This window comes from Camellia sinensis, chromosome 1 (genome assembly GCF_055761805.1).
Source record: "Camellia sinensis isolate YWXY chromosome 1, ASM5576180v1, whole genome shotgun sequence".
NCBI lineage: Eukaryota > Viridiplantae > Streptophyta > Magnoliopsida > Ericales > Theaceae > Camellia > Camellia sinensis.
Genome location: NC_138961.1, coordinates 2,765,438 through 2,790,547, shown reverse-complemented (window position 1 = coordinate 2,790,547; position 25,110 = coordinate 2,765,438). Strand labels below are relative to the sequence as shown.

The window sequence follows — 25,110 nt, the reverse complement described above, 5'->3', positions numbered from 1 at the left end:
ATTCGGGGAGTTTCAAACCCATTCGAACAATCACCATCTTGCCTATAAATTCAGACATTCTTCAAGCAATTCAATCATTCGTTTTTCACCTCTTCTTCAGTACATACTCTTCTATACATTGTTCTTCTGTTTTTCTTGTAAGAGAGATTACAACACAGTCTATTCGTCAAACCCAGATTTGTAATACTACAATTTTGGGATATAATCGTTGCATCCGGAGAGGTCGGCGTCATCTGTTCTCGAGCACCATAGCGAGGACGTAACAATCTTAAAGAAAACGTGTCCAACACACTCCTCGATTTTCCGTTACTTCTGCATTTTAATTCTTTAATAATCTATAAATTTCATTTATTTAAATTAATTTACAGTGTGTGTTCTTGTTCTAATTTTATACTTGAATAAGAAATTTCTTTTCTTACTTAGTTTTTGAAAATAATTCTTTTTTGGGTTTCAAAAATAATTTACATTTTGAAATTATTTTAAGAATTTTATTAGTTGTTATTTTATTTTTAAATACACTCGCTACTTTAATAAATAATTTCGTACAGATTGGAGGTAGTTAATTATGCTAAAACAAACACACACAATACGAAGATGATTTACTTTTGAACAAGTTCTTTGACTCCAAACATTCTTTCACAGAACAACATGGTGCCATCTAATTCTTTACATAACAAAACAACAGAGGGCTCAATCCATTCAATGTCCTTTGTGGATTGCTCTTTGGTCAACAGAGGTCGATTGGGAGGCCATTGAAGAAGCAGATTTCTTCATGCTACTCTTAAATGCTTGATCGCTCCCTGATGTAATTTTCACCATTACTGATAAGCCTTCAAAACTGCATATATATATAGCTGCAAGGCAATGCATCTCCACAGAGTAGTACCATGTAATTTTTGTCACTCTTTATTAGAGTTCAAATTTACACCATGCAAGATGGCACTAAGCATCTTGAAAAAAGTCCCATCCTTTTCTTCTGCATCACAATATAAATATGTCAACCAAAAAGAATCAAAATGTAACGTTCCCATATTTTGGTGACAAAAAAATAAAAAAGTACTAAGTAAATTACACGTTTCTTAATATTTGAATTTAAAAAATATATAAAAAGTCTTAAGAATTTGATAGAATTACATTAGGCTTTTAATTCATATAGTATTTAATCCCATATCAATCGATAATTCGTTAGTTACATTACGGCCATATTTGTGCAAGTAGACATGTGTTTGGGATTAAACTAATAGTTTAATAAAATTATTAATCCAATATTTGGTTAAAAAATTAAAGTACGAATTAACAACCCATCCGGATATAGTATCTCACATATGATAGACTATTCAATCCCACATAAGGGTGGGATAAAAATTAGGAGACTAAGTCAAAGTCTAGACTAATTTATCAAATGACCTTAATAGAGATATAATGATCAATATATTGGATGTCCCATATCCTGTCATATCATGTCCTATCCATTCTAATCCCCTTAAACAAACATCAGATTGGATAATATTTTGCTAATCCCTCTTTATAATCCTAACTCAATCCAAATACAAGATATAATACACAATCTAAAAAGATTTGTAATCCTAGGACTATTAGTTATAGGAATACTAATATAACCTAATCCAGTCCACCCAAACAAATATGGTCTACATGGATGAAAAAATTATGTTATCATATCTTTTATACTAAAATGTATGGTCTACTTATTTTGTTCATTGTGTCAATTTGGTCCTTAGAGATTTAATTGTATCAATTTTGCCCTTTAATTTTTTATATTGTGTCAATAAAATCCAATTGTTAACATTTGTTAAGAAATTAAATAGAAATATGCTCAAAAGAGAATAAACTATTTCAAATTGGAGAGAGTGCATGAATTATTATTATTTTTTTATTTTAATTCAATTTCGGCAACAACATTATAAATTAGATTGAATTGAAATAATTTAACAAATTCGAAGATAAAATTGATACTATTAAAATTATAACAATTAAATCGACAAGACAAATAAAATTAGAGACTAGGAACCTAACTTATCCTTATTTTAAAAATGTATTTGGAATCACTGTTTGAAATTTGGACTTACCCGCTTGGTTTTGTGGAGGAGCTCGGGTGGAATTTTGTAAAGATCTTCATCTACTGCTTTCACTGTGGTGGCAGTTGCGGTGGCAGTCGGAGGTTGCCGACGATTATGAATTGTGGTGGAGGTGGTGATTTTAGTGGTGGTGGAATGCTTGGGGGGTTGTACCATTTGGGACGTATGCGGTTTTCTCGGCGGTTCCGGCACGGCACATAATACCACCTTCTTTACTTGGTTTTTCTCCTCCTTCACTTGCGGGCACCTTTTATTTATTACCCTCGTCTTCTTCTGTATTTAACCCCAAAAACAAAAAACAAAAAAAAAACACTGTACATTTAAAAAAAAATTAAAAGAAAAAAAAAATCTCATTCAAATTTCAAAATTAAAAAAAAAAAGTTTGAAGTCAAATTACGATTGTTAGGATTGGTTATTGAAAACATTTGATGTTAGCATTATGTATTGTCAAGTTACAAAAATGTTTTTATTTGTGACTTAAAAGACAAATGGTCTAGAAAGTCAAGACTAAAAAGATTTAGGTCTTGTTTGGCATATATTAAAAAAGTTAAAAAGTCAAAAAGTCACTATCCTATTTAAGTCACATCATCTTATTTAAGTCACATTACCTCTCTACCACATCACATCAAACTCAATCCATATTTCATAAAAAGTCAAAAAGTGCACTTATTTAGAATATCTCAAATAATCCCTTAAAGTCAAAGTAACGAGAACATACTTTTAAGCTACTTATAAGTTCTTTTTTTTAAAGGGAAAATTTCGAATAGTTTTGAAAAATAATTATAAATATGTGATAAATTTTATAAATATAAATAATTAAAAATATATATTTTTTTTATTTATAAATGTGTAATAAAATTTTGAAACTACCAATGGTTGATAATTTTCCCTTAAAAATTGGATGTATGATTACTTGTGATTTGAAATTACAAACATCTAACTTGGAGGGTTGGTTTTGTAATTTTCCCAAACAAAACCAATAAAAAGAGTTTCTGTTTTTATCTTTCTTGAAAAAGGACACACTGTAGCGAATCCACAAATTCACCATGTGATAAGTAGTTTTGACACTATATGATCGAAGTGTCTAGTGATTCTAAAATTTTTATTAAAATTTTTATCAAATATTATACATAAACGTGGAATTCACGTAGAATTCACATGAGATCCGTGTAAATCCCACACCAATGTGAGTTTTTAAAGGTGTAAAATATTTTTTTCTATAGAGAAATTTCATTATCTAATAATTTGTGTATTATACAAGAAAAAAAATATATAATTATTAAGCTTTTCATTTCATTGGGAGTTTGTGCAACTGCATTCTATACTATATATTAAATAAAAAAGGAATTTTTAACCCCAAATTTTGTAAGAGCTCCAATCTCTTAATTTAAATTTTTTAATTTTTTGATTTTAAAAAAAAAATTTAACATTTATCAACTTCTCTCAATCCCTAAGTCTTACCCTTATAATAACACTTTAATACATTAAGAACAAATTTTTTTTAAAAAAATTTAAAATCCAACACATATGAATTTCTTGAAAATTCTCAACACATATGATTATTATCCATCATAATAATACTTTAATGCATCAAGAACAAGCATAAAAAAAATTTCTTAAAAAGTCTAACACGTATGATTATTATCAAAATATTAAACTTTAATATAATATAAAAAAAAATATTTAATTCTTTGAAAAGTTTAACACATATAATTATTATTAAAATATTAAACTTTAATATAATATAAAAAATTAAAAAAAAAAACGGCATTTAAAAAAAAATTAAAAATCACAATTCACGTACATATATAATTATAAACACAATCCGTGATACGCTAGTTTCATTTTAATCAAACATGAACCATTTCATTTCATTGTTCTTTTTTATGTAAAAAATATGAAAAATATTTGAGGGTCACAATTTTTGTGACTTAAATGGCTCAAAATTGTTAAAACGACGTCGTTTTGACAATTTTGAAGTTGTTTTGTACTCAAAACGACGTCGTTTTAACAATCTCAAACCATTTGAGCCACAAAAATTGTGACCCTCAATCATTGCTGAAAAAATATAGTATACTACAAAATAAAATAAAATAAAAGAAGGGACAGACAGACCTTTGGAGGAGGAGGTGGAAGGCCGGTGGTCGGAAGAGGATATTTCTTGAAATCAATGGCGCGGAGCTGATCACCCCCGCCGGCGGAGACATAGGGATGGCAATGGCATTCCCCGGAGGAGGAATTGCTGTAGCGAAGCAATCCCCCGGAGACCGCCTGCCTCGCGCACTCGAAGTACTGCGTGATTGGCAGCTCATTCGCGTTTTCCCAGTTTCCAAACACCGGTATTTGACCACTCTTCTTCCAATATTGCTCCTATACATACGAATATTTCCTTGATTAATCAAGAGCTGATTTAAAAAAAATTAACTTCCGCCAATAAAAAAATTAAAAAATACAGAGCCAATTAATTTCTCGAGCATATATATATATATATATATATATAGAGAGAGAGAGAGAGAGAGAGAGAGAGAGAGAGATGAAACAATGAAGAAACTTACATTCATTGTTTTGAGGCAGCAAAGCTGAGCAGAGAAGAACCCCAAGTTACGAAGAATATTAAGGAGGAAGAAAAAAGTGTATCAGAAAAAGTTTGGTGTCTAATTTGGTTGTTTGGTTTGGGAATAATGGGGATTTGATGAGTGCTTAATGAGACGAAAAAGCATATAGATTGAGAAACTCCTATAAGATCCTCCCCATCTTCTATATGATATTAATATATTTTTATAATTATGAAAATTAAAACATATAAGATGCCTAGAAAATAAAAAATTCAAAAATAGAAAAGAGGGAGGAAAAGAACTGTAGTCAGCAAGAGAGAATAAAGAGGGAGATTGGCCATTTTTTATGGAGGACATAGAAAGTGGAAACAAACAGTAAAGTTGGAGGAAGAGAATTGTAAATTGTAATGTAGTAGCAGAGTAGGGGAGTAGATTGGTAGGTGCTCCCTTTTGTCAACCATTTTGAATTGAATTCTCTCTTTTTGTATATTACCATTAGCATGTGGGAATGGAAGACAACAACTCAAATAGGTGGTAGGGACTACCACTATTTCCAATGCACTATTTTTTTATTATTTTGTTTTTAATATTTGTTAAGAAATTTAAAAATAATCAGCTTCTTTAGTTCTATTTTTAAAAAAATATTTTTTAAAAAATTTTATTTCTTTATTTTCGGTATTTTTTTGTTTTTATTAAATTTTTTAAATATTTTTAGCAATTTTTTTACTTTTTAGACACACCTAACATAAATACACCTAAAAAGTAAAAAAATTGTAAAAAAAAATATTTTAAAAATTTACTAAATACCAAAAATATAAAAAAATATAAGAATTCAGTACATTTTTTATATTTTATGTATTTTTTAATTTTTTAAAATATTTTCTCACAATTTTTTTACTTTTTTGATACATCTAAATAAAGTGCATCTACAAAAGTTTAAAAAGTGTTTAAAATTTTAAAAATATTCACTAAAAACAAAAAAATACTAAAACTAAAAAACTCAGTTTTTAAAAAACTTAATCGAGAAAACTCAAACCAAACACATTGAATAATGTTGTATTTGGTTGAAAATTTGAGGAGGAATTTAAAAAAATAAAAGGAAAAGTTATATAAAATTAAATAAAATATAAGTATATTTTATTCACATTTCAAGTAATTTTTTTTTTTTTTTTCAAATATTTCTTCAAATCTCCTAACCAAACACACCATAGTAATGAAAATTGTATACTCCCTCCGTCTCAAAATATTAGTCCCTTATTTCATTTTTCATTGTCCCGAAATATTAGTCCCTCTTCAAAAATCAAGTAAAAAATAGTATAAATTTTTTATTCTGCCCTTCTTTTAAATTAATAAATAATATAAAAAGTACAATGACGACATTAATATTTTCAAAAAAAATACTATTAAAAAGATAATTTTAAAAAATCAACTTTTTTTAAAGTGCAATAATTATACTATCAAAAAAATTAAATTCCTCAAAACAAACTATTATTTTGGGACAGAAAGAATAATATTTTTATAGTAATATTAAAAATACATAAATCAAATATAAGATAAGACACCGATAATTTACAATCAAAAATGATTGGCACCCCCAGTTTTTCAAACCCCCAGTGACCCCAGTGTTTTCTTATTGGTTGGAAATTTTTTTTTTTTTTTTTTCTATCTACCAATCACAGAGCCCCATGTGGAGTGGGGGTGCTGGGGGTCACCCCCCACTGAGGGTCCCCAGCACGGTTGAATTTACAATAAGGATGAATTTCACAGGTTGGTTTCATTTATACGAGACATTTATGTCCCATTATATGTTTGGTCTAATGCGCACTAATATTTGATATTTTTTAAACTTTTAACATGTGTTATGGAGACACAGATTATTTAGACGGCAATTTTTGTTTTGTATTATATATTGTTGTACGGGGAAGAAATAATTCTCCTCGTATAATCTTGTTGATTAAGTTCACACTTCTCTGTACGACGTCGCTTTGTCACCTGAAAACACAAACGTGAGCTAGCCGGCGGGTGTGTGCCGGAAACCTCTCCGATGCCTAAGTCAGCAAACTTGACAAATAGACAAAGCTCAATGTATTCAGGAAGCAAAATTGTATGTTGTGTTATGTTACCTCCTCCAAGGTGATGCTTGTGAGCTTTTATAGGTTTCGAGTGGCATAATCCTAGTAGGACTTTTACTTCTCTATGCAGAGTCCTCTAAGGATTCATACTTCTAAGGATAATGCTTATCCTTTTACACTCCCCACTGCTTAAACCAAGTGGGATGGTTTTTACTATGGCCGAACTACCACATGACCGAAATAATACTGGCTATGCCGAGCCACAGAGTAGGTCGAACTATCCTTAGCTCGGTTTTCTCCATCCACTCCTTATCTCGGTTCTCTCCTGTTCAACCATGGTGTGTTTAGACCGAACTACCGAGTAGCAAGGTTTTGACCGTTCTAACCATACTACGTCGTGACCGGACTAACTCTGAGACCGGCCTAACTCCAAGTTGCCTCCGGACCGGAGTAACTTTACATCATCTTGGACCGAAGTAACTTTATCTCTTGGGCCGGAGTAACTTTACCTTTCTTGGGCCGGAGTAATATTACGGCCTTTTTTACACAGTCCTTCGTATTTTGGGCCACAAAGTCATCTCACAGCTCGGCCCAATTTTCACCAAAAATTACCCTCTCAATTGCCCCTTAATTTCATCTGCACAGCATGATTGGGATTACCAGTCTACTAGCCAAGCTGGAGTTTTTAAGTTTTTCCAGCCGAGCTAAAAACTCCTAAGCCTTTTAAGCCGAGCTAATTTTACTCCGGGCTCTGTTTTGTCCGGTCAAAACGTCTCTTCAATCACGACTGTAACGCTTCCCTTTCCAAAGACACGTGGTGGGCTCGATAAGCTGGGGCAACTGTCATGCCGCCCTCGTACTACGAAATTTTTGAACAGTCCCGCCCTTTTGCCTTTCATCCTTTACACAAAACAACCCTTTCATTTTTTAATCATTTACTTTATTCCTATTTCTTCTCTCCCTTGTTCCTGAGCCCTGAGTTTGAGCTTGCTGTGTTCGTGCCCTTCATTGCTGCCATTGCTTCCATCTTCTAGCTTCTTCCTTTTTACTCTGGTAAGCAAATCTAACCTTCTTGCTTTGTTTGTTTTCGTATTTTGCTTTCCATGTTTTTGCGAAACATATTAGTCTATTTTCTGCTTTGCTTCTGTATTTTACTGGAAAAACTTTACTGAACTCGTGCGTGTATGTAATATCCTGTAGAAGACTAGTCTTTGATCCAAAAACTTGTCCCAACCGAACTAGGATACTGTTTTGTGCTATATAGGTAGATCAATACAGAAAATAACCGAACTAAAAATTGTAGAAATAACAGCAGCTTCAGAAAATAACCGACTTCCGATTCACCATAGCCGAAATAAGATCACCGAACGAAGTTTGAAGACATTAAACTATGAACCTCGGTCTTCAACCGAGCTAAGCCTTTGGGGCTAAGCCAGCTTTCTTAGCTTCTAAGCCAAACTCAGAAAGCTGCCCCTAGAGGCTCAACTGAAGTAACAAAACTCGTAGTTCAACCGATTTAGGCCTTTGGGGCTAAGCTAGCTTTCTTAGTTTTTTAGACCGAACTCCGAAAGCTGCCCCTAGATGACGAACCGGTCTAACAAAGTCGTTTCCAAAGCAAGTATGCTGAGATGCTTGCCATGGTCTGGCTAATAAAAACCCTGCTCAAACCGAGCTACCAAGAATTTTTGCCGAACCAAGATAGAACCTATCCACAAAACCGAAGTAGGGCTCTTCTACATTGCTTTTAATTTGTAGCACGGTCCTATGGTCTGTGCTTAACCCCTTTGTTTTCTACTTTGCAGACTTAGGTTGTCCAGGCACTTCTTCGTGCGCTTAACCGTGCTACTGAGCACAATTTTTGCACCGATATAACTTATTCATAAATTATACAACAAATGGGTAAGTATAGGTTTTTGGTAGAAACCCCTGGTGGCATGGCCGAATTCCAAAGGGATTATGGTATTCCAGACGATGTACACCTTACCTTAGCCAAGCAGGATATCATACCATGGGGCGAAGCAGACTTTGTACATTTTACCCTGCTTTCAATAATAGAGACCGGACTAAGGTTTCCTGTCCAGCCTTTGATTTGTGAGTTTCTTAGGCAAACCAGACTATGCCCAACCCAGCTATCCACCAATACATACCGGATAATAATGGGTATAGCCGAACTAAACCGCCAAGCAGGCCTGAACCTCAGTCTAGCCGAAATCTTCCACCAGTACTCCATAGGTTCCAAAGACGATGGCTGGGTTTATTACCTTAGGATACGCCGTCGTAGAGAAAAGATAATAAAAGATACGCCGGATAAAGATGTAAATGATGATGACTTTTTCTGGGTATCAGGAAATTTTGAAGATCAGCAAGCCCAAATCCCAAGCCGAAGTATAAACTGGAAGAAAGGAGAACCTGGTATAGTTACTTCGGTTTTATGCATGTTTTTCTTTTACTTTGGTTTCAGACGTCATAACCGATCTAACAGTTGCATCCTTTTTGCAGACTCAGCTCATTTTGCTTCCCTGTATAGTTACCCAAATCTGGACACACTCCGAGCCGCATTACGTTTTAAAGAAAGGAGTTGGGCTAAGCTTCTAAACTTTGAGCTGACCTATAGATATAGCGGTCGCCGAAAAGTCAGAGTGACCGATTTCCTTCTTGAAGACGCACCAGAACCGGACCCAACCTTACCCGAAATCAAACTTGTCCCACTAACCGCTGAAGAAGAGATGGCAAAGAAAAGCAGAGTCAGGGCCCTTCTGACCGAAACAACCAGGGCCGAAGTACCACCATCATATCAAACCAAAGAAGCGGTGGTGGCCCTTCCTACACAACAACCGTCCTCATCCCGCCGAACCAAGTGCGCCCGGACTGCCGAAACCGAACAAAACTTGGTTGATGAAGACGAAGCTGCTCTTCCACTGAGCCTGCCACCGAGCCCCCAACCCGAGCCTACCAACCGAACTACCACCATCTGGGCACCGAAGCTAACCTTCAATGACCGAGATATCCAAGATTCTGATTCGGTTGTTGCTAACAAAGATCATCAATTGGCCTTCAACCTGGCCAAGAGTGTGTGCCTCCCCAAAGATATGGAGCACCACCAAAAGCAACTAAACACCGAATTGAAGTCCATCCGGTCTTCGTCAAAGTCCATGATTTTGGTAAGTAGCTCTGTCCGTTTTTCTGTCTAATTTTTCGAACTTTCACTTCGGCTCAAGGGAAGTCTTCGTTTTGTCAGGCCTTACAGAAAAACAACATTACTTACAAGAAAGTCCTAGAGCTCAGGAAGACAACAGGGCAAGCCGTGGCGGAAGCCGAAGCGAAGGTGGCCGAGCTAGAAGAAGCCAGAAAACAAATGGCTGAGCTACAAGGTGAGATCGGCAGACTGACCGGACTGGTTAGTTCGGCCGAGGCCGAAAAGCAGAAGGCTGCCATTGCTCTGAAGGACAAGTACCTGCGCGAGCTGGTAAAGCTTGAAAAGAAGAAAGATGCCGAAATATCCCAGGCGAAGGAGAGCTCAAAAGAGGCCGAAAAGAAAGGTTTTAAGAAGGCAGAGGATATATATGTCAAACAGTGTGAGGCTGCCAAGGATTTGTTCTTTAAGTGCGGCTGGAGGGGAGCCGTTGAGAAACTCGGTCATGATCCACAGACCGAGGTTTTCAACCCTCCAGCCTACTTTATACCGAACTCCCTCATGGAATATGCAAATGCCATGCAACAGCAGTTTCTTGAGGGCTCAGACTCTGATGAAGACTCTGCCCCTGAGGATACTCCGGTTGTGCATGTAGATCAGGCAGTTCGGTCGGAGCCCATGGTGGAAGATCTAACTATTGATCAACCAGGTGAAGCCGTGGTTCCGACTGAAACCACTCTTGCGACTGAAAACGACCTTCCGCCTGAAACTGGTCTTCACCGATGTTGCCTTTGACGCCGAAATTGAAGACCTTTTTTCTTGATTTTGCACTTTTTCTCTTTTTTGATACTTTTTGTCTTTGTAACCGGGCTATGCCCCTCTGTACTTGTTTTTCAATGAATGAAGATTTTGTTTGAACTTTTATTCCGGTTTTGATTTGTATGCTTGCACTTGTAATGTCTTCTATTATTCCAACTGCTATTCCGGTTTTAAATGGTTTAAACTAACTATGTTTACCAGCCAACCACTCCCTAGCCAAAATAATTACTTCGGCTGAGGAGTACTCAGAGTTGGTTTTATTCCAGCCAACCATTCTTTGGCCATTCCCATGCTTCGGCTGAAGAGTACTAAGAGTTGGTTTAATCCAGCCAACCACTCTTCAGCCATGCCCATACTTCGGCTGAAGAGTACAAAGAGTTGGTTTAATCCAGCCAACCACTCTTCAGCCATACCCATACTTCGACTGAAGAGTACAAAGAGTTGGTTTAATCCAGCCAACCACTCTTCAGCCATACCCATACTTCGGCTGAAGAGTACAAAGAGTTGGTTTAATATAGCCAACCACTCTTCAGCCATGCCCATACTTCAGCTGAAGAGTACAAAGAGTTGATTTAATCCAGCCAGCCACTCTTCAGCCATGCCCATACTTCGGCTAAAGAGTACGAAGAGTTGGTTTAATCCAGCCAACCGCTCTTCAGCCATATCCATACTTCGGCTGAAGAGTACAAAGAGTTGGTTTAATCCAGCCAACCACTTTTCAGCCATGCCCATACATCGGCTGAAGAGTACGAAGAGTTGGTTTAATCTAGCCAACCACTCTTCAGCCATATCCATACTTCGGCGGAAGAGTACAAAGAGTTGGTTTAATCCAGCCAACCACTCTTCAGCCATATCCATACTTCGGCTGAAGAGTACAAAGAGTTGGTTTAATCCAGCCAACCACTCTTCAGCCATGCTCATACTTCGGCTGAAGAGTACGAAGAGTTGGTTTAATCCAGCCAACCACTCTTCAGCCATATCCATACTTCGACTGAAGAGTACAAAGAGTTGGTTTAATCCAGCCAACCTCTAAAGAACAATGTTTGGTTATTCCGACCAAACGTCCTACGGCCTGGATCCTTATCCTGGGCTTAGGAAGGGTGTTGGTTTATTCCAGCCAACCTCTAAGTTAGTTTTTTCCAGCTAACTTAGAACAATGTTTACAATATTTCTATCTTTACTAAAGCTAACTTTTACAAAGAACAATTCATGCTGAAAAAGAATTGCTTGTTTTATTGAAGAAAGAAAAAATTACACATGTTTGAAAAAGAAAAGCTAAAAGTAAAATAACTTGAGATTGGTCGTGTTCCATGGCCTAGGGATTGCTTTGCCGTCCTTGTCTTCTAGGTGGTATGCCCCTTTGCCTGCTATCCCAACCACCTTGTAAGGACCTTCCCAGTTTGGTCTTAACTTGCCATCTCCTGGGATCAAGGTGTTTCCCATCACTTTGCGCAGTACCCAATCGTCGATCTTGAATTGTCTTGGATGCACTGTCTTGTTGTATTTTCTGATTAATTCTCGTTGGTATGAGGCAATGTGAACCAGTGCTCTTTCTCGTCTTTCTTCTGCAAGGTCGAGTTCCAATGCTATGGCTTCTCCATTCAAGTCTGGATCAAAATTTTCGCTTCGAATTGTGGGGAGGCCAACTTCTAGTGGGATTACTGCCTCCATTCCGTAGGCTAAGGAGAATGGTGTTTCTCCAGTTGATCGCCGAGGTGTGGTGCGGTAAGCCCATAAAACATGAGGAAGTTCATCTGCCCACTTGCCTTTTGCCTTCTCTAGCCTTTTCTTTAGTCCATCCAAGACGACTTTATTTGATGCTTCTGCTTGCCCATTTGCTTGAGGATATGCCGGTGTAGAATTGTAGAACTCTATCTTGTATTCCTTACAAAAGCTTCTGAAGATTCTGCCGTCGAACTGAGTACCATTGTCAGAGATTAGGGCTTTTGATATGCCAAATCGAGTGATGATATTCTGCCAAACAAATTTCTTCACATCTTTTTCTTTGATTGACGCCAATGCTTCTGCTTCCACCCACTTTGTGAAGTAGTCTGTTGCTGCGAGAAAGAACTTCCTGTTGCCGGGTGCTGTTGGAAGTGGTCCTACTATGTCCAAGCCCCACATTGCGAAAGGCCATGGGCTAGTTAATGGTAGGAGTTCTCTTGCTGGTTGATGTGTTTGGTGCGCGAATTTTTGGCATTTCTCACACCTCTTCACATATTTCTCTGAGTCTGCCTGCATATATGGCCACCAATATCCTTGCAAAATGGCTCTATAAGTTAGCGATCTTCCCCCTTGATGGCTTCCGCACACCCCTTCGTGTATTTCGAACAAGAATGCTTCCACTTTGCTGGGATGAACGCACTTTAGGTAAGGCCCTAAGAATGACTTCTTGTATAATGCCAAAGATGGAGATAGCCAAAATCGCTACGACTTCGCTCTTATTCTGTTGGCTTCTTTTTTCTCTTCTGGTAGGATGTCGTCTTTTAGGAACAAGATGATGGGATCCATCCAAGAGGGGCCTAATTCTGCACAACATACCTCTTCTGCTTCGGGGTCTTCTATGCTTGGTCTTAGTAAGTAGTCGATGAGCAATGAATGAGGGATGGATGCATCTGCCATTGAGGCAAAGCCTGCTAGTTCGTCTGCTCTGCTGTTTTCCTCTCTGCCAATTTGTTCTATCCTTACTACATCAAACTTCTTGATCTCTGTTCTGACCAGTTCTTGGTACTTGGCCATTCTGTCATCCTTTGCTTCATAGTCGCCAGAAATTTGGTTTACCACCAGCAGAGAGTCGCTGTATACCATTAGTTCGGTGGCCTTTATGTAGTATGCTGATTTGAGTCTTGCGAGAAGCGCTTCATACTCGGCTTCATTGTTGGATGCTGGGAAGCCAAGGTTGATTGCTTGCTCTATAACCAGGCCGTCTGGAGAGATGAGGACTATGCCAAGTCCTGCACCATGCCGGTTGGATGCTCCATCCACAAAGAGCTTCCACATCTCTCCAACGAACAACTTCCAGCAAGTGGAAGGGTCAGATGATGTCGTGGGGTCAAGAGTGGTGTTTTCTTCAAGGTCCATGCTTGCTGCCTGCCCCTCGCTATCTGATTGTACTGTTGGTGAGCCTTGGTTCGTTTCTTCCTTGTTGTCCTTAGTCTGGTCTGCCTTGGAGTTTGACTGAGTACCTTCCACTAGGGGTTGCGCTATTCCAGCGTCAACTTCCGTCCCTAGTTCAGTTGTGTCAGTTAGGTCGACTGGGCAGATATGATGACTTCCAGGAGTAAACTCTGCAACAAAGTCTGCTAAAGATTGGGCTTTTATTGCGGTCTTGGGTTGGAACTTGATGTCGAATTGTCCCAACTCTACTGCCCACTTCAAAATTCGTCCAGAAAAGTTCACCCTTTCAAACAAAGCTTTTAGTGGGAAAGCTGTGAGGACGACTATGGTGTGGGCATGAAAGTAGTGCGCCAATTTCCTAGAGGCCATCATCAAGGCAAATGCCAGTTTTTTCAGTGGCAAATACCTTGTTTCGGCTCCCAGCAATGTCTTGCTGACATAATAGATGGGCAAGTGTTGAATTCCTTCTGCACGAACCAACACTGCGCTAACTGCGTGCTGAGAGACTGCTAGGTACATGAAGAGTTCTTCACCAGGTACTGGGGTAACAAGTCGTGGTGGGGAAGACATATACTCCTTCAAGCTTTCCAGAGCTTGGTCGCATTCTTCGTCCCACTCAAACTTGGCCTTTAAGGCAAGGAAAAATGGTCGTAGTCTATCTGACGACCTGCTTATGAACCGGTTGAGTGCAGCCGCCATGCTGGTGAGATGCTGCACTTCTTTTACTGAGTTTGGTCTTTCCAAATCCTGGATTGCCTTGATCTGGGAGGGGTCTGCTTCTATACCTCGGTTGGTCACAAGGAAGCCCAGGAATTTGCCAGATCCTACTCCGAATGCGCACTTGGATGCGTTGAGGCGCAACTTGTGCTTCGTCAGGATCTCAAACATCTCGCCTAGGTCCTTAAGATGGTCATTCTCATCCTTGCTTTTGACCACCATGTCGTCGATGTAAGCTTCCATTGTTCTGCCTAACAATGGTTTGAACATCTTGGTGACCATCCGTTGAAATGTTGCCCCTGCGTTTTTTAGGCCAAAGGGCATAACCTTGTAACAGTATAGTCCTCTTGGAGTTGTAAAAGATGTGACTTCTTGGTCTGGTTCATGCATGGCGATTTGGTGATAGCCTCTGTATGCATCCAGAAAGCTAAGTCGGTTGTGCCCCGCCGTTAGGTCCACTAGTTGATCTATCCGCGGTAGTGGAAAGCTGTCATTTGGGCACGCCTTGTTGACTGTTTTGTAGTCGATGCAGACTCGCCATTTGCCATTTTTCTTTGGCACTACGACTGTGTTGGAGATCCATTTTGGGTAGTGCACTTCTCTAATTGCTCCTGCCTCCAGCAAGTTACCAACTTCTTCTGCCACTATTTCGACATGGTGAAGTGCCGATCTGCGAGTGCGCTGAATGACTGGTCTGGCGGATGGGTGGACATTGAGCTGGTGACAGATGAAGTTTGGGTCTATGCCTGGCATATCGTAGGGTGTCCAGGCGAACACTTCGATATTAGAGGTTAAAAATTCCAAGACCTCTAACCTCTCAGTGCTGGACAACGACGAACCGAGCAAAAAGAACTTATCCGGGTTCTTTTCATCTATTTTTACCTCTACCAAGTCCTCCACCGCTTTCTGATCCGCCGCTTTGCCGACGTCTGCGAATAGCTCATTACTTTCTGGTTCTTCTACCAAATGTACGTACCCTTTGGCAGCGCGGCTGCCATTCACCGTGGCGAAGTACTGTTTTGACATGATTTGATCTCCATAGACTTCTTCAATTATACCGGTGTCGTTGGGGAACCGCATTACCTGATGGTAGGACGACGCCACCGAACGCATGGCATGCAGCCATGTTCTGCCCAGGATGATGTTGTAAGTGGAGGGGACCTTCAATACCCAGAACTCCACTTGTTTCGTCACGCTTCCTGCCCTAACTGGAAGAATTATTTTGTCAACGGGCCATTCTGGCATAGAGTTAAATCCAATTAAGGGTGATACAGCAGGCGCTAAGTCTTTGTCTTGCAGCTTTAATTGTTTGAATGTGTCATAGTACATGATCTCACATGAACTACCCTGGTCAATCAGAATTTGCTTGACGTCAAAATCCTTGACTCGGAGAGTGACGACCAGGGCATCATTGTGAGGGCAATATATTCGTTCTAAGTCTTTGTCTGAAAAAGACATGATGTGTGTTGCCTCTGTCTTCCCCTTCTTGGTGGCAGGTTGGGCACTTAACACCTCTCTAAAGTGCTCAGCCTTTTTAATTGATCCCCTGAACTCGCATACACGCTCGGGTTCAAAAACTCCATGTATCTCATTGATAATGCCTTGTGGCGGGGCATCAATTGGCATTCCGTTAGGGTGGTTATTATGATCCTGGGGGGCTGGCTGCGTTCCTCCTTCAATGTATTTGTCCAAGTGACCTGCCGCCACCAACTCTTCCAAGTGCTGTCTCAATGGCGTGCAATTCTCAGTTCGGTGCCCCTTTTCTTTGTGGAAGGTGCACCGTGATCTTTCGTCATAGTCCTTCTGGGCTTCTCCCAGTTTGGCTGGCCACTTTACGAAAGGCTCATCTCTTATTTCGCTCAGAATCCGATATATCGGCTTTTTGAACACCATGGTTATGGCAGTGCGGATTCTTAACCATCGTTTATCCGGGTCTTCTCCGTTATCTCGTCTGCCTCGACCGTTTCGGTTCTGACGATCTACTGTATTGACCTTTGCTGAGGTCTTCTTTTTTGGTGCTGCGGTCGCACCAGGTTTTGCTTTGGCTCGTGCGCCATCCTCTTCTACCCTGATGTGCTGGTGCACTCTTTCCATCAGGGCTTCCATGGTGAGGGGTGGCGTCATGGTGATCGAGTCCCTCAGTCTGTTCCCAACTGGAAGGCCTCTTTTATACTGTGCAATGGCGAGATTGGTAGGGCAGTCCCCAATCTGATTGAACGTCTCCCAGTAGCGACTGTTGTAGGATCTTAGGGTCTCTTTATCACCCATGTCGATGAAGAGTAGCTGGTCGATCTCCACCGGGGTTTTAGTGTTTGTTCGGAACCTTGTCACGAAGGCTTCTGCCAATTGTGCCCAAGAGGCTATGCTGCCTTCTGGTAGTTTCTCGAACCAAGTCAAGCCTAGGTCGCCAAGACTTGATGGGAAGAGTATGCATATCAAGGCCTCGTTTCGCCTATATACAGCCATGACTTGGCGAAAGTGGCTCAAGTGTGAGTAGGGATCCGTCTTCCCTTCATATGTAGTGAATTTCGGCTGAAGGAAGCCTGATGGTAGGGGCGCATTTTCGATCGCTGGAACAAACGGTGAAGTCTGTAGCCTTGCTAATGCCTTGTCCGTCGGTTCATAGGCAGGGCGCGGTATTGGCATTCCAACCTCGACGCTTCCATGCGTCCGAGGAGCCAACCGCTGTAAGGCCGAAACTCTGCGTGGATCCCTTGCCCTGGCATCCTCCTTGCATCATGCTTTCTCTTCGAGCACGGTTCGTAAGTCGGATGATCTGGGTAATTCCGTCTGTCTAGATCTGGTTTGGTGCGAATGCGAGGGCCAATATGTGCTTCCTTCAGTGTATGACCTTTCAGATCTCGTCCTCTCAGACCTGGAGTGATGAGTTCTGGAAGATCAGGATTGAGTGTCGCCTGTCCTGAGGCTTCTGATCTCTCCTTGCGAGGGTGTAGTATTCCTACTACGATTTTCTGAGTGGCGAGGGGGTGTCTTGTTTTTGCGCCCCTCTCCTGTCGCCACTTCTTTTTTCATCTGGCGTTTCAAGGCCTCCATGTCTGTCACGACCCAAACCCGGCCCTATGGGTTTAGCACCGTAACCGGCCAGTAATCCGAGATTACCGAAGGCCTGCAGAACAGTAATACAGTAAAACAGAGTGCAGGACCTGGCGGAAGCCAATACAGTAAATAAATAATGTCCATTGAGCTGTGACAGTCTATATCAAAAAGACTTTCATACGTGTATATATAACCAGTACAAAACAGTATGTACAATATTTACAATCATTCAGACTAGGGACTCAACCCTATATAACAGTACGGTAAACATTCAGTCTATACAAAACAGTGGGACGGTACAGAAGGGGGAATTGTAAAACACCCCTAAGCCTTAACACGATAGGCACGGAACCTCACAGTGAGGCACAGTAGTTGGCTTGACAAAACTGGAGTTACCCTGACGCTCCTAGCCGCGGTCTGGTGCCTGTACACCTACATATATATATGAGCAGTGAGCTAAAGCCCAGTGAATAACATAATGCGTAAAGAGGTTAAAGAATGAATGTCCTTACAGTATGAAAACAGTCCATTTAAACAGTATTCAGTTATTCAGTCGGTACAGTCATATGTGGTACACCCATTAGCATAACAGTACAGTAAACAGTAGGTCTTAAAAGACCGAACAGTAATGATGGCCATCAGTCAGTAAACAGTAGTGGTTCCAACAACGGAACCGACAGAGAATTCTGTCGCAGTAACAGTAAACAGTAGGTGCTAAGGATGCCACAATACAGTTCAGAATATAGGACATACATTCATTCAGTTAACAGTAATCAGTTCAGAAAACAGTACAGTTCAGTTGTTCAGAAGATAATCATTTGTGAACATATCTTTACACAATCGTTACTCACAGAGTTTGGCCTACAGTATGCTAGAGCGTCTCCTCAGTCGCCAACCCTACACAGTTAACAGATTGAACACACTAAGCTACACAGCTGGAAAAGATAATAACTTAATCCCTAATGCCTCGGTGTGTTCTACATCTATATCCTCATTAAGATGTCTTAAACTAGGCCTAAGAATGCCTAGAATGGGATGAGGATGCAAAGATGTGATCAAAAAATAGTTTCAGAATTTCCAGAAAAACAGAGTTCCGCTCGAGCGCAGGTTTCCCGCTCGAGCGGTAATGCAACAAAGGTACACGCTCGAGCGTAAACTTTCCCGCTCGAGCGTACTGTAAAAGTACTGGATTTGTGAAATCTCCGCTCGACGCCTGCTCGAGCTTGAGACATGACTCCGCTCGAGCGCCCAATCCTCCGCTCGAGCGGACTGTAAAACAGTGCAGAGAGATGCTGGATGCTCAGATTCCACGCTCGAGCGCCACTTACCCTGCTCGAGCGTAAGTGCAAAATCTGGGAATTCCAGATTGCACCTCCAAGCTCAAACTCACATTCAAATGCATCAAAACCAATCCTCTTGGGCCCATTTTCTGGAAAACATTTATAAACACATAGAATAATATGGTTCAAAGCTCAATTTGAGAAATCAAGCCCAAGGGTGTTTAATTCAAACTCAATTTCAAACCATTTTTCAAGAATATGAAGAACATGCAAACATGCATGAATTCAAACCAATTCAAAGCTTCAATTTGATGCTCTAAGGAGCCAATTGTTTCCAAAACATGATGAAATCATGGACTTGAACATAATTGTGAACATGCATGCAACATTTTGCCATGAACTCAACTCAAACTCCAACAACACTAACATGCATGCATGAATTATGCTCTAATTCAACACCAAAGAACCAATTCTAGACTTGAATCACTAGAGGCTCAAGAATCTTACATGAATAAGCTTAAACACAACAAAGTGGGGTTGAATTCTTTAACTAGAGCTTTAGTTACAAGGTGAGGAAGCTTAATTTGCAACCTATGTTCCAATTCCTTCAATTACCAAGCAATTTATAAGCAAAATGAGATGAAATTCACTCCTCTAGTTCCTCTCTCTCTATGGTCGGCAAGAGCAAGAAAATGCCTGATGAATTGTGTGCTTAAGTGTAACATAAGGCTCAAATATGTTATTTTGAGTGGGCCACTTAAGGGTTAGTTTGGTAAATAAGGCCAACTCTTTAATTAGCTTATTTTTAATCATACCTAATTAGTTTTCAGATAATTATACCACAAAATCACATTAATCATGATGATCATAAAACATCAATCACTTTCGGATTCGGTCGCCGATAAGGCCTTCAATTAGCAGTTTAAACATAAGACATGAACAGATCAAACAAACAGTCAACAGATAAAATGCAATTCGAACAGATGTATTCATTCAATTCAGTTTCAATTTTGGTCAGTCAGTTCAGTACTTTTAATCAGTTCAATTATCAGTCATGATCAGTTCAGTTTAACGGTAATCAGTGTTTATCGGTAGGCAGTGGTGAGGGTTATTACAATGTCCGCCGCCATCTTCCTTATCAATTCATCTTGCTCTTTCACGCGATCTTCCAGAGCTTGAGGGTCAATCCTCCGTCTTTGCCTGTCGGGACTTTGAGAATGGGATTGACGGGGGCTGTGAGTCCGTCTTCCCCTAGCATCCCTCCTGGAGGTATGTCGTTGGGGCTCCAAGTCCGCCATGGGAGGGACAGAAGGTAATACTTCACGCCTTGCGCCCCCTTCTGGAGTTAGTTCGTCGACGGCGGACTGCGGCAATTCTTCAATGCGTGCCATTGAATGTAAAGGGGAGAAGCTTTAATCAAGAGGTTTTGTTTTGTCTGTTTTTCCTACAGACGGCGCCAATTGTACGGGGAAGAAATAATTCTCCTCGTATAATCCTGTTGACTAAGTCCACACTTCTCCGTACGACGTCGCTTTGTCACCTGAAAACACAAACGTGAGCTAGCCGGCGGGTGTGTGCCGGAAACCTCTCCGATGCCTAAGTCAGCAAACTTGACAAATAGACAAAGCTCAATGTATTCAGGAAGCAAAATTGTATGTTGTGTTATGTTACCTCCTCCAAGGTGATGCTTGTGAGCTTTTATAGGTTTCGAGTGGCATAATCCTAGTAGGACTTTTACTGCTCCATGCAGAGTCCTCCAAGGATTCATACTTCTAAGGATAATGTTTATCCTTTTACACCCCCCCACTGCTTAAACCAAGTGGGATGGTTTTTACTATGGCCGAACTACCACATGACCGAAATAATACTGGCTATGCCGAGCCACAGAGGAGGCTGAACTATCCTTAGCTCGGTTTTCTCCATCCACTCCTTATCTCAGTTCTCTCCTATTCAACCATGGTGTGTTTAGACCGAACTACCGAGTAGCAAGGTTTTGACCGTTTTAACCATACTACGTCGTGACCGGACTAACTCTGAGACCGGCCTAACTCCAAGTTGCTTCCGGACCGGAGTAACTTTACATCATCTTGGACCGAAGTAACTTTATCTCTTGGGCCGGAGTAACTTTACCTTTCTTGGGCCGGAGTAACATTACGGCCTTTTTTACACAGTCCTTCGTATTTTGGGCCACAAAGTCATCTCATAGCACGGCCCAATTTTCACCAAAAATTACCCTCTCAATTGTTAAGGCATACAATAAGATGATTTAAAAAAAATTATAAATGTTTTTTTTATATGTAAAATGGGAAGTATTTAGGTGTGTAACACCATATGCAAAGATATGTAAATTTACGTAAATTCTCATTAAAATTTGTAAGCTATCGTTTAAAATAGCATAACTCAAATATAAGTTTGCATAAGTTAATTTATAAAAATTTGAGAAATCACAACTTAACGTAAGTTATTACAAATATACATAAGTCACTTCACAAAATCATATAAGTTAAACACAAATTCGTAATATTTAATCTATAAAAATTTTAAAAATCACAATTTGGCATTAATTTTTACAAATATATGTAAGCTACCTCATAAAATCGCATAATTTAATACAAATTCATATAAGTTATGTCATAAATTCTCATAAAAATATATAATTTAAATCATAAAAATACATAAATAAATGACCTACTATATACCTAGCACATTAAAAAATTATCCATGTAGAATATATAACCAAGTTAAACTTTTGAAAAGTAGGTTGACTTTTTAATTTTTTTGGCTATTTTAATCTGAAGCTAAAAAGTCTCGTTTGAGAAGGACTTTTTGATTTTTTTGACTTTTTGTAAGAGAAAGAATATAATGTTTATGGATTGGATGTGATGTTCTGCCTTATTAGATTAAAAAGTCTACTATTTTGTTTTTGTTTTTGTTTGTTTGTTTGTTTTTTTTTTTTTTTTTGACTATTTTAACCAAAAAAAACCCAACTCTCAGCTTTCCAAAGGAGCTCATGACATGCACTAAAACACTCTCATGAAAAATAAAATAAAATAAATATATAGTTAGAGGTCAACTTTTTAATTTTTGTTGACTTCTTAAAAAAAAATTGAGAGATAATATATGATTCCAAATTAGTTAAAAATGAAAAAATACTTTTTAATTATCTTCTTAAAATAGCTCAAAATGTACTAAGAGTTTCTTTAGGATGTGAGTTGACTTTTTGACTTTTTAATTTGGAGTTAAAAAGTCTCGTTTGAGATAAGTTTTTTTTATTTATTTTTTCTTTTATGAGAAAATAAAATAAAATAATTATGAATTAAATGTAATATTTTATTTTATTTTATAAAAAAATTTATTTTATTTTTTTATGATTATTTTAATCAAAATCTTTAGTTTTTTTTTATGTCAAACGGGCTCTAAAACACGCATTGACTTATTTTGAGAAGATGGTAAAAAGTGATTTTTTGACTTTTAACTAGGTATTTTGAGAAGTTGGTAAAAAGCTGGCTTTTGACTTTTTACCAAGCTTTTTAGTTTTTTCGAAAGTGATTTGAGAAGTTAGTAAAATGTTGACTTTTGACTTTTTTGTTTAATATTTGTTTATAATATCAAATCAAATTAAAATGACCAAAATATCCTTACTTAATATTTACTTTTTACTTTTTCAATTTTTTCTCATAGGCCCAAGTTGTAATTTCAAGTGTTGCGTTTTTGGATTTCCCAATTTCCCAAATGAATAAAGCGGCGTTTTTGACCGGAAGCTTTTTTCTCCAATTGATCAAAAACGTGGCGTTTTGCCAAGCTTTCCAAAACAGTACTAAGGTCTCGTTTGGGAACATGTTATTTTAATAATTTTTTGATTTTTTATAAAAAGATATATAGAAAAGTAGAGAGGTGATGTGACTAGTTTTAATTGACTTTTTGAATTTTTGGCTAAAATAGTCCGTCCCCAAACGAGGCCTAAGTTTTTGACTTTTTTAAACAAATGATTTGAAAAGTTGGTAAAAAATTACTTTTGATTTTTTTGATTAATATTTATTTATGATGTCAAATCATAATAAAATGACCAAACTATTTCTATTTATTTAAAATATTTACAACTTCATATTTTAACTCATGAGGGATAGAATTATAATTTTACCATTGACTAAAAATTAACTTTTCAAATAAAAAAAATACAAAAATATCAACTTTTAACTTTTGTTACAAATTTAAAAAAATGACCAAAAATCACGTTATCAAAACACTCCATTGTCAAAATTAAAAATTAAAATAAAATCAAAAGGTGCTTTTCCTTGATTGAAGCATAGGACAAAAGCAAGAGCAGAACTTTTTCCCCAAATTTCAACGGGGATCCACCTAACCAAAGACTGTGTGCGCTTGTCTGAATCATTATCGCCTTTGTTAATGAAAAGACGCGCAAGTTTGATTTAAAACTGCCATGATTCAAGTAGAGTTGTGTTTTAAGTTACGAATTTCGAATTAGGTTTTTGGAGAAGAAAAAAAAAAGTTTAATTATGAGGTTATCAAAAAAAATTGGACTCGTTTAAGAAGTGGGTTATTTTTCACCTTTTTAATTTTTTAATTTTTTTAATTTGAAGCTAAAAACCTTTATTTGGAAGGAATTTTTGATTTTTTTAATTTTTGTGAGGAAAAAAATATAATAATTATAGATTGAATGTAATGTTTTATTTTATTAGACTAAAAAATTTATTTTATTTATTTTTTGTTATTTTAGCCAAAAAGTCCCAAATCTCAACTTCCCAAATGACACTACGAGTTATATTTTTGAAGAATAATGCTTGGGACCCCCTTTTTGGGGTCACCCCCTCACCCCCCTTTGCCACGTGGCGGGTGGTGATTGGAGGAGCAGGAAAAAAAAGAAAATGTAACCAATGAGAGAGAGGGGGTCAAAGGGGGTGGGGGAAAAGGGGGATGAATCATTGTTGATTTTTTAATTTATGAGTTTTGAGTTGTATTTTTAAATTTTTTGAATTATGTTTTTTTAAATATTTTTAAAAAAATTATTTTTATTTTTTAGGACAAATATTTTTTATTATAAATAATTATTTTTTTAATATGTGTTATATTTACTACATGTGTGCGCTATATTTTTTTAAATATTTTATAAAAAATATTAAAATTTTTAAAATGTGTTGTATTTTTTATTTTAAATATTTTTTAATTTTTTTAAATATATCTAAATTATTTAGCCAATATTTAAAAAATAACAAAAAAAAATTGAAAAAATTGAAATATATAAAAATATATTTCTTCAAAAATAAAAATAAACAAAATATTTTTTAAAATTTTATATTTTTTCAAAAAAAATATTAAAAAAAAATTCTTTTTTTTAAATAAAAATAGAGTTTTAAAAAGAGTCTGATTAAGAGTTTTGAATAGAGTTTTTGAGTTATATATTTGGTTATGAGTTTTGAAAATAATTTTTGAATTAAATTTTAAATTGTATATTTGGTTATGAGTTTTGAAAAGAATTTTAAAATTTTTTTGATCGGAATCATGATTGCAAAACTAAACCAAACACTATCAAAAAAATTGAAAACCCCGGTTTGGCAAGGATGTTTGGGGCTATTTTAGCCACAAAAGACGAAATAGGCTATTTTAGCCACAACAAACAAAACATCACATCCAACCCATAATCATTACACTCTTCTCTCACTAAAACAGACAAAAAGCCAAAAAGTCTTTCCCAAACCAAGGTTTTTAGCTCAGGCTAAAATAGCCAAAAAAGTAAAAAAGTCAACCCACTTCCCAAACAGAGGTTATTTATGAAGCAGGCTTGTCTCGTGGGACTAGACGGTGTTGTTGGATCCATGAGACTTATAATGAATCTCATTTTGATAATTCAAATCATTTAATATGTGGAGCTCATTGAGTGTCGTTTTGGGAACTTTCGAAAAAAGCCACGTTTTTTGTCTAAGGTTCAAAAACGAAAGTGGCAAAGGGTTCGTTTGGCAAGAAGAGTTAGGGGCTTTTTTGGCTATTTTAGCCACAAAAGACAAAATAAGCTATTTTAACCACAAAAAACAAAATATCACATCCAATCCATAATCATTACACTCTTCTTTCACAAAAAAAGTTTAAAAAGCCAAAAAGCCAAAAAATCCTTCCCAAACTAAGCTTTTTAGCCCAGGCTAAAATAGTCAAAAAAGTCAAAAAGCCAACCCTTCCCAAACGGAGGCAAAATTGGTTTGAGAAGTTATAAAAACACAAGTGTGAAATTACAAATTGGGGCCTATAACA

General features: G+C 37.7%; 1 protein-coding gene across 1 annotated transcript; it reads right to left on the bottom strand.

Annotated features, from left to right (window-relative positions):
• Positions 1-603: 603 nt before the first annotated feature.
• On the bottom strand, positions 604-5,152 carry LOC114301684 (ubiquitin hydrolase). The gene is made up of 4 exons (XM_082870440.1): positions 4,652-5,152; positions 4,212-4,466; positions 2,088-2,369; positions 604-976 (listed from the first exon to the last, which is right to left on the bottom strand). Exons 1-4 carry the CDS (start codon positions 4,655-4,657, stop codon positions 923-925), a joined length of 597 nt encoding a protein of 198 aa, XP_082726566.1. The 5' UTR covers positions 4,658-5,152; the 3' UTR covers positions 604-922.
• Between the last annotated feature and the right edge of the window lie 19,958 nt (positions 5,153-25,110).

Bases quoted from the DNA above. Each gene is read 5' to 3' on its own strand.
- LOC114301684 (XM_082870440.1), bottom strand. The intron at 2,370-4,211 runs GTCTGTCTGTCC...GGTTAAATACAG, and splicing joins TTCCACCTCCTCCTCCAAAG to AAGAAGACGAGGGTAATAAA. The intron at 977-2,087 runs GTAAGTCCAAAT...ATTGTGATGCAG, and splicing joins TCCTCCACAAAACCAAGCGG to AAGAAAAGGATGGGACTTTT.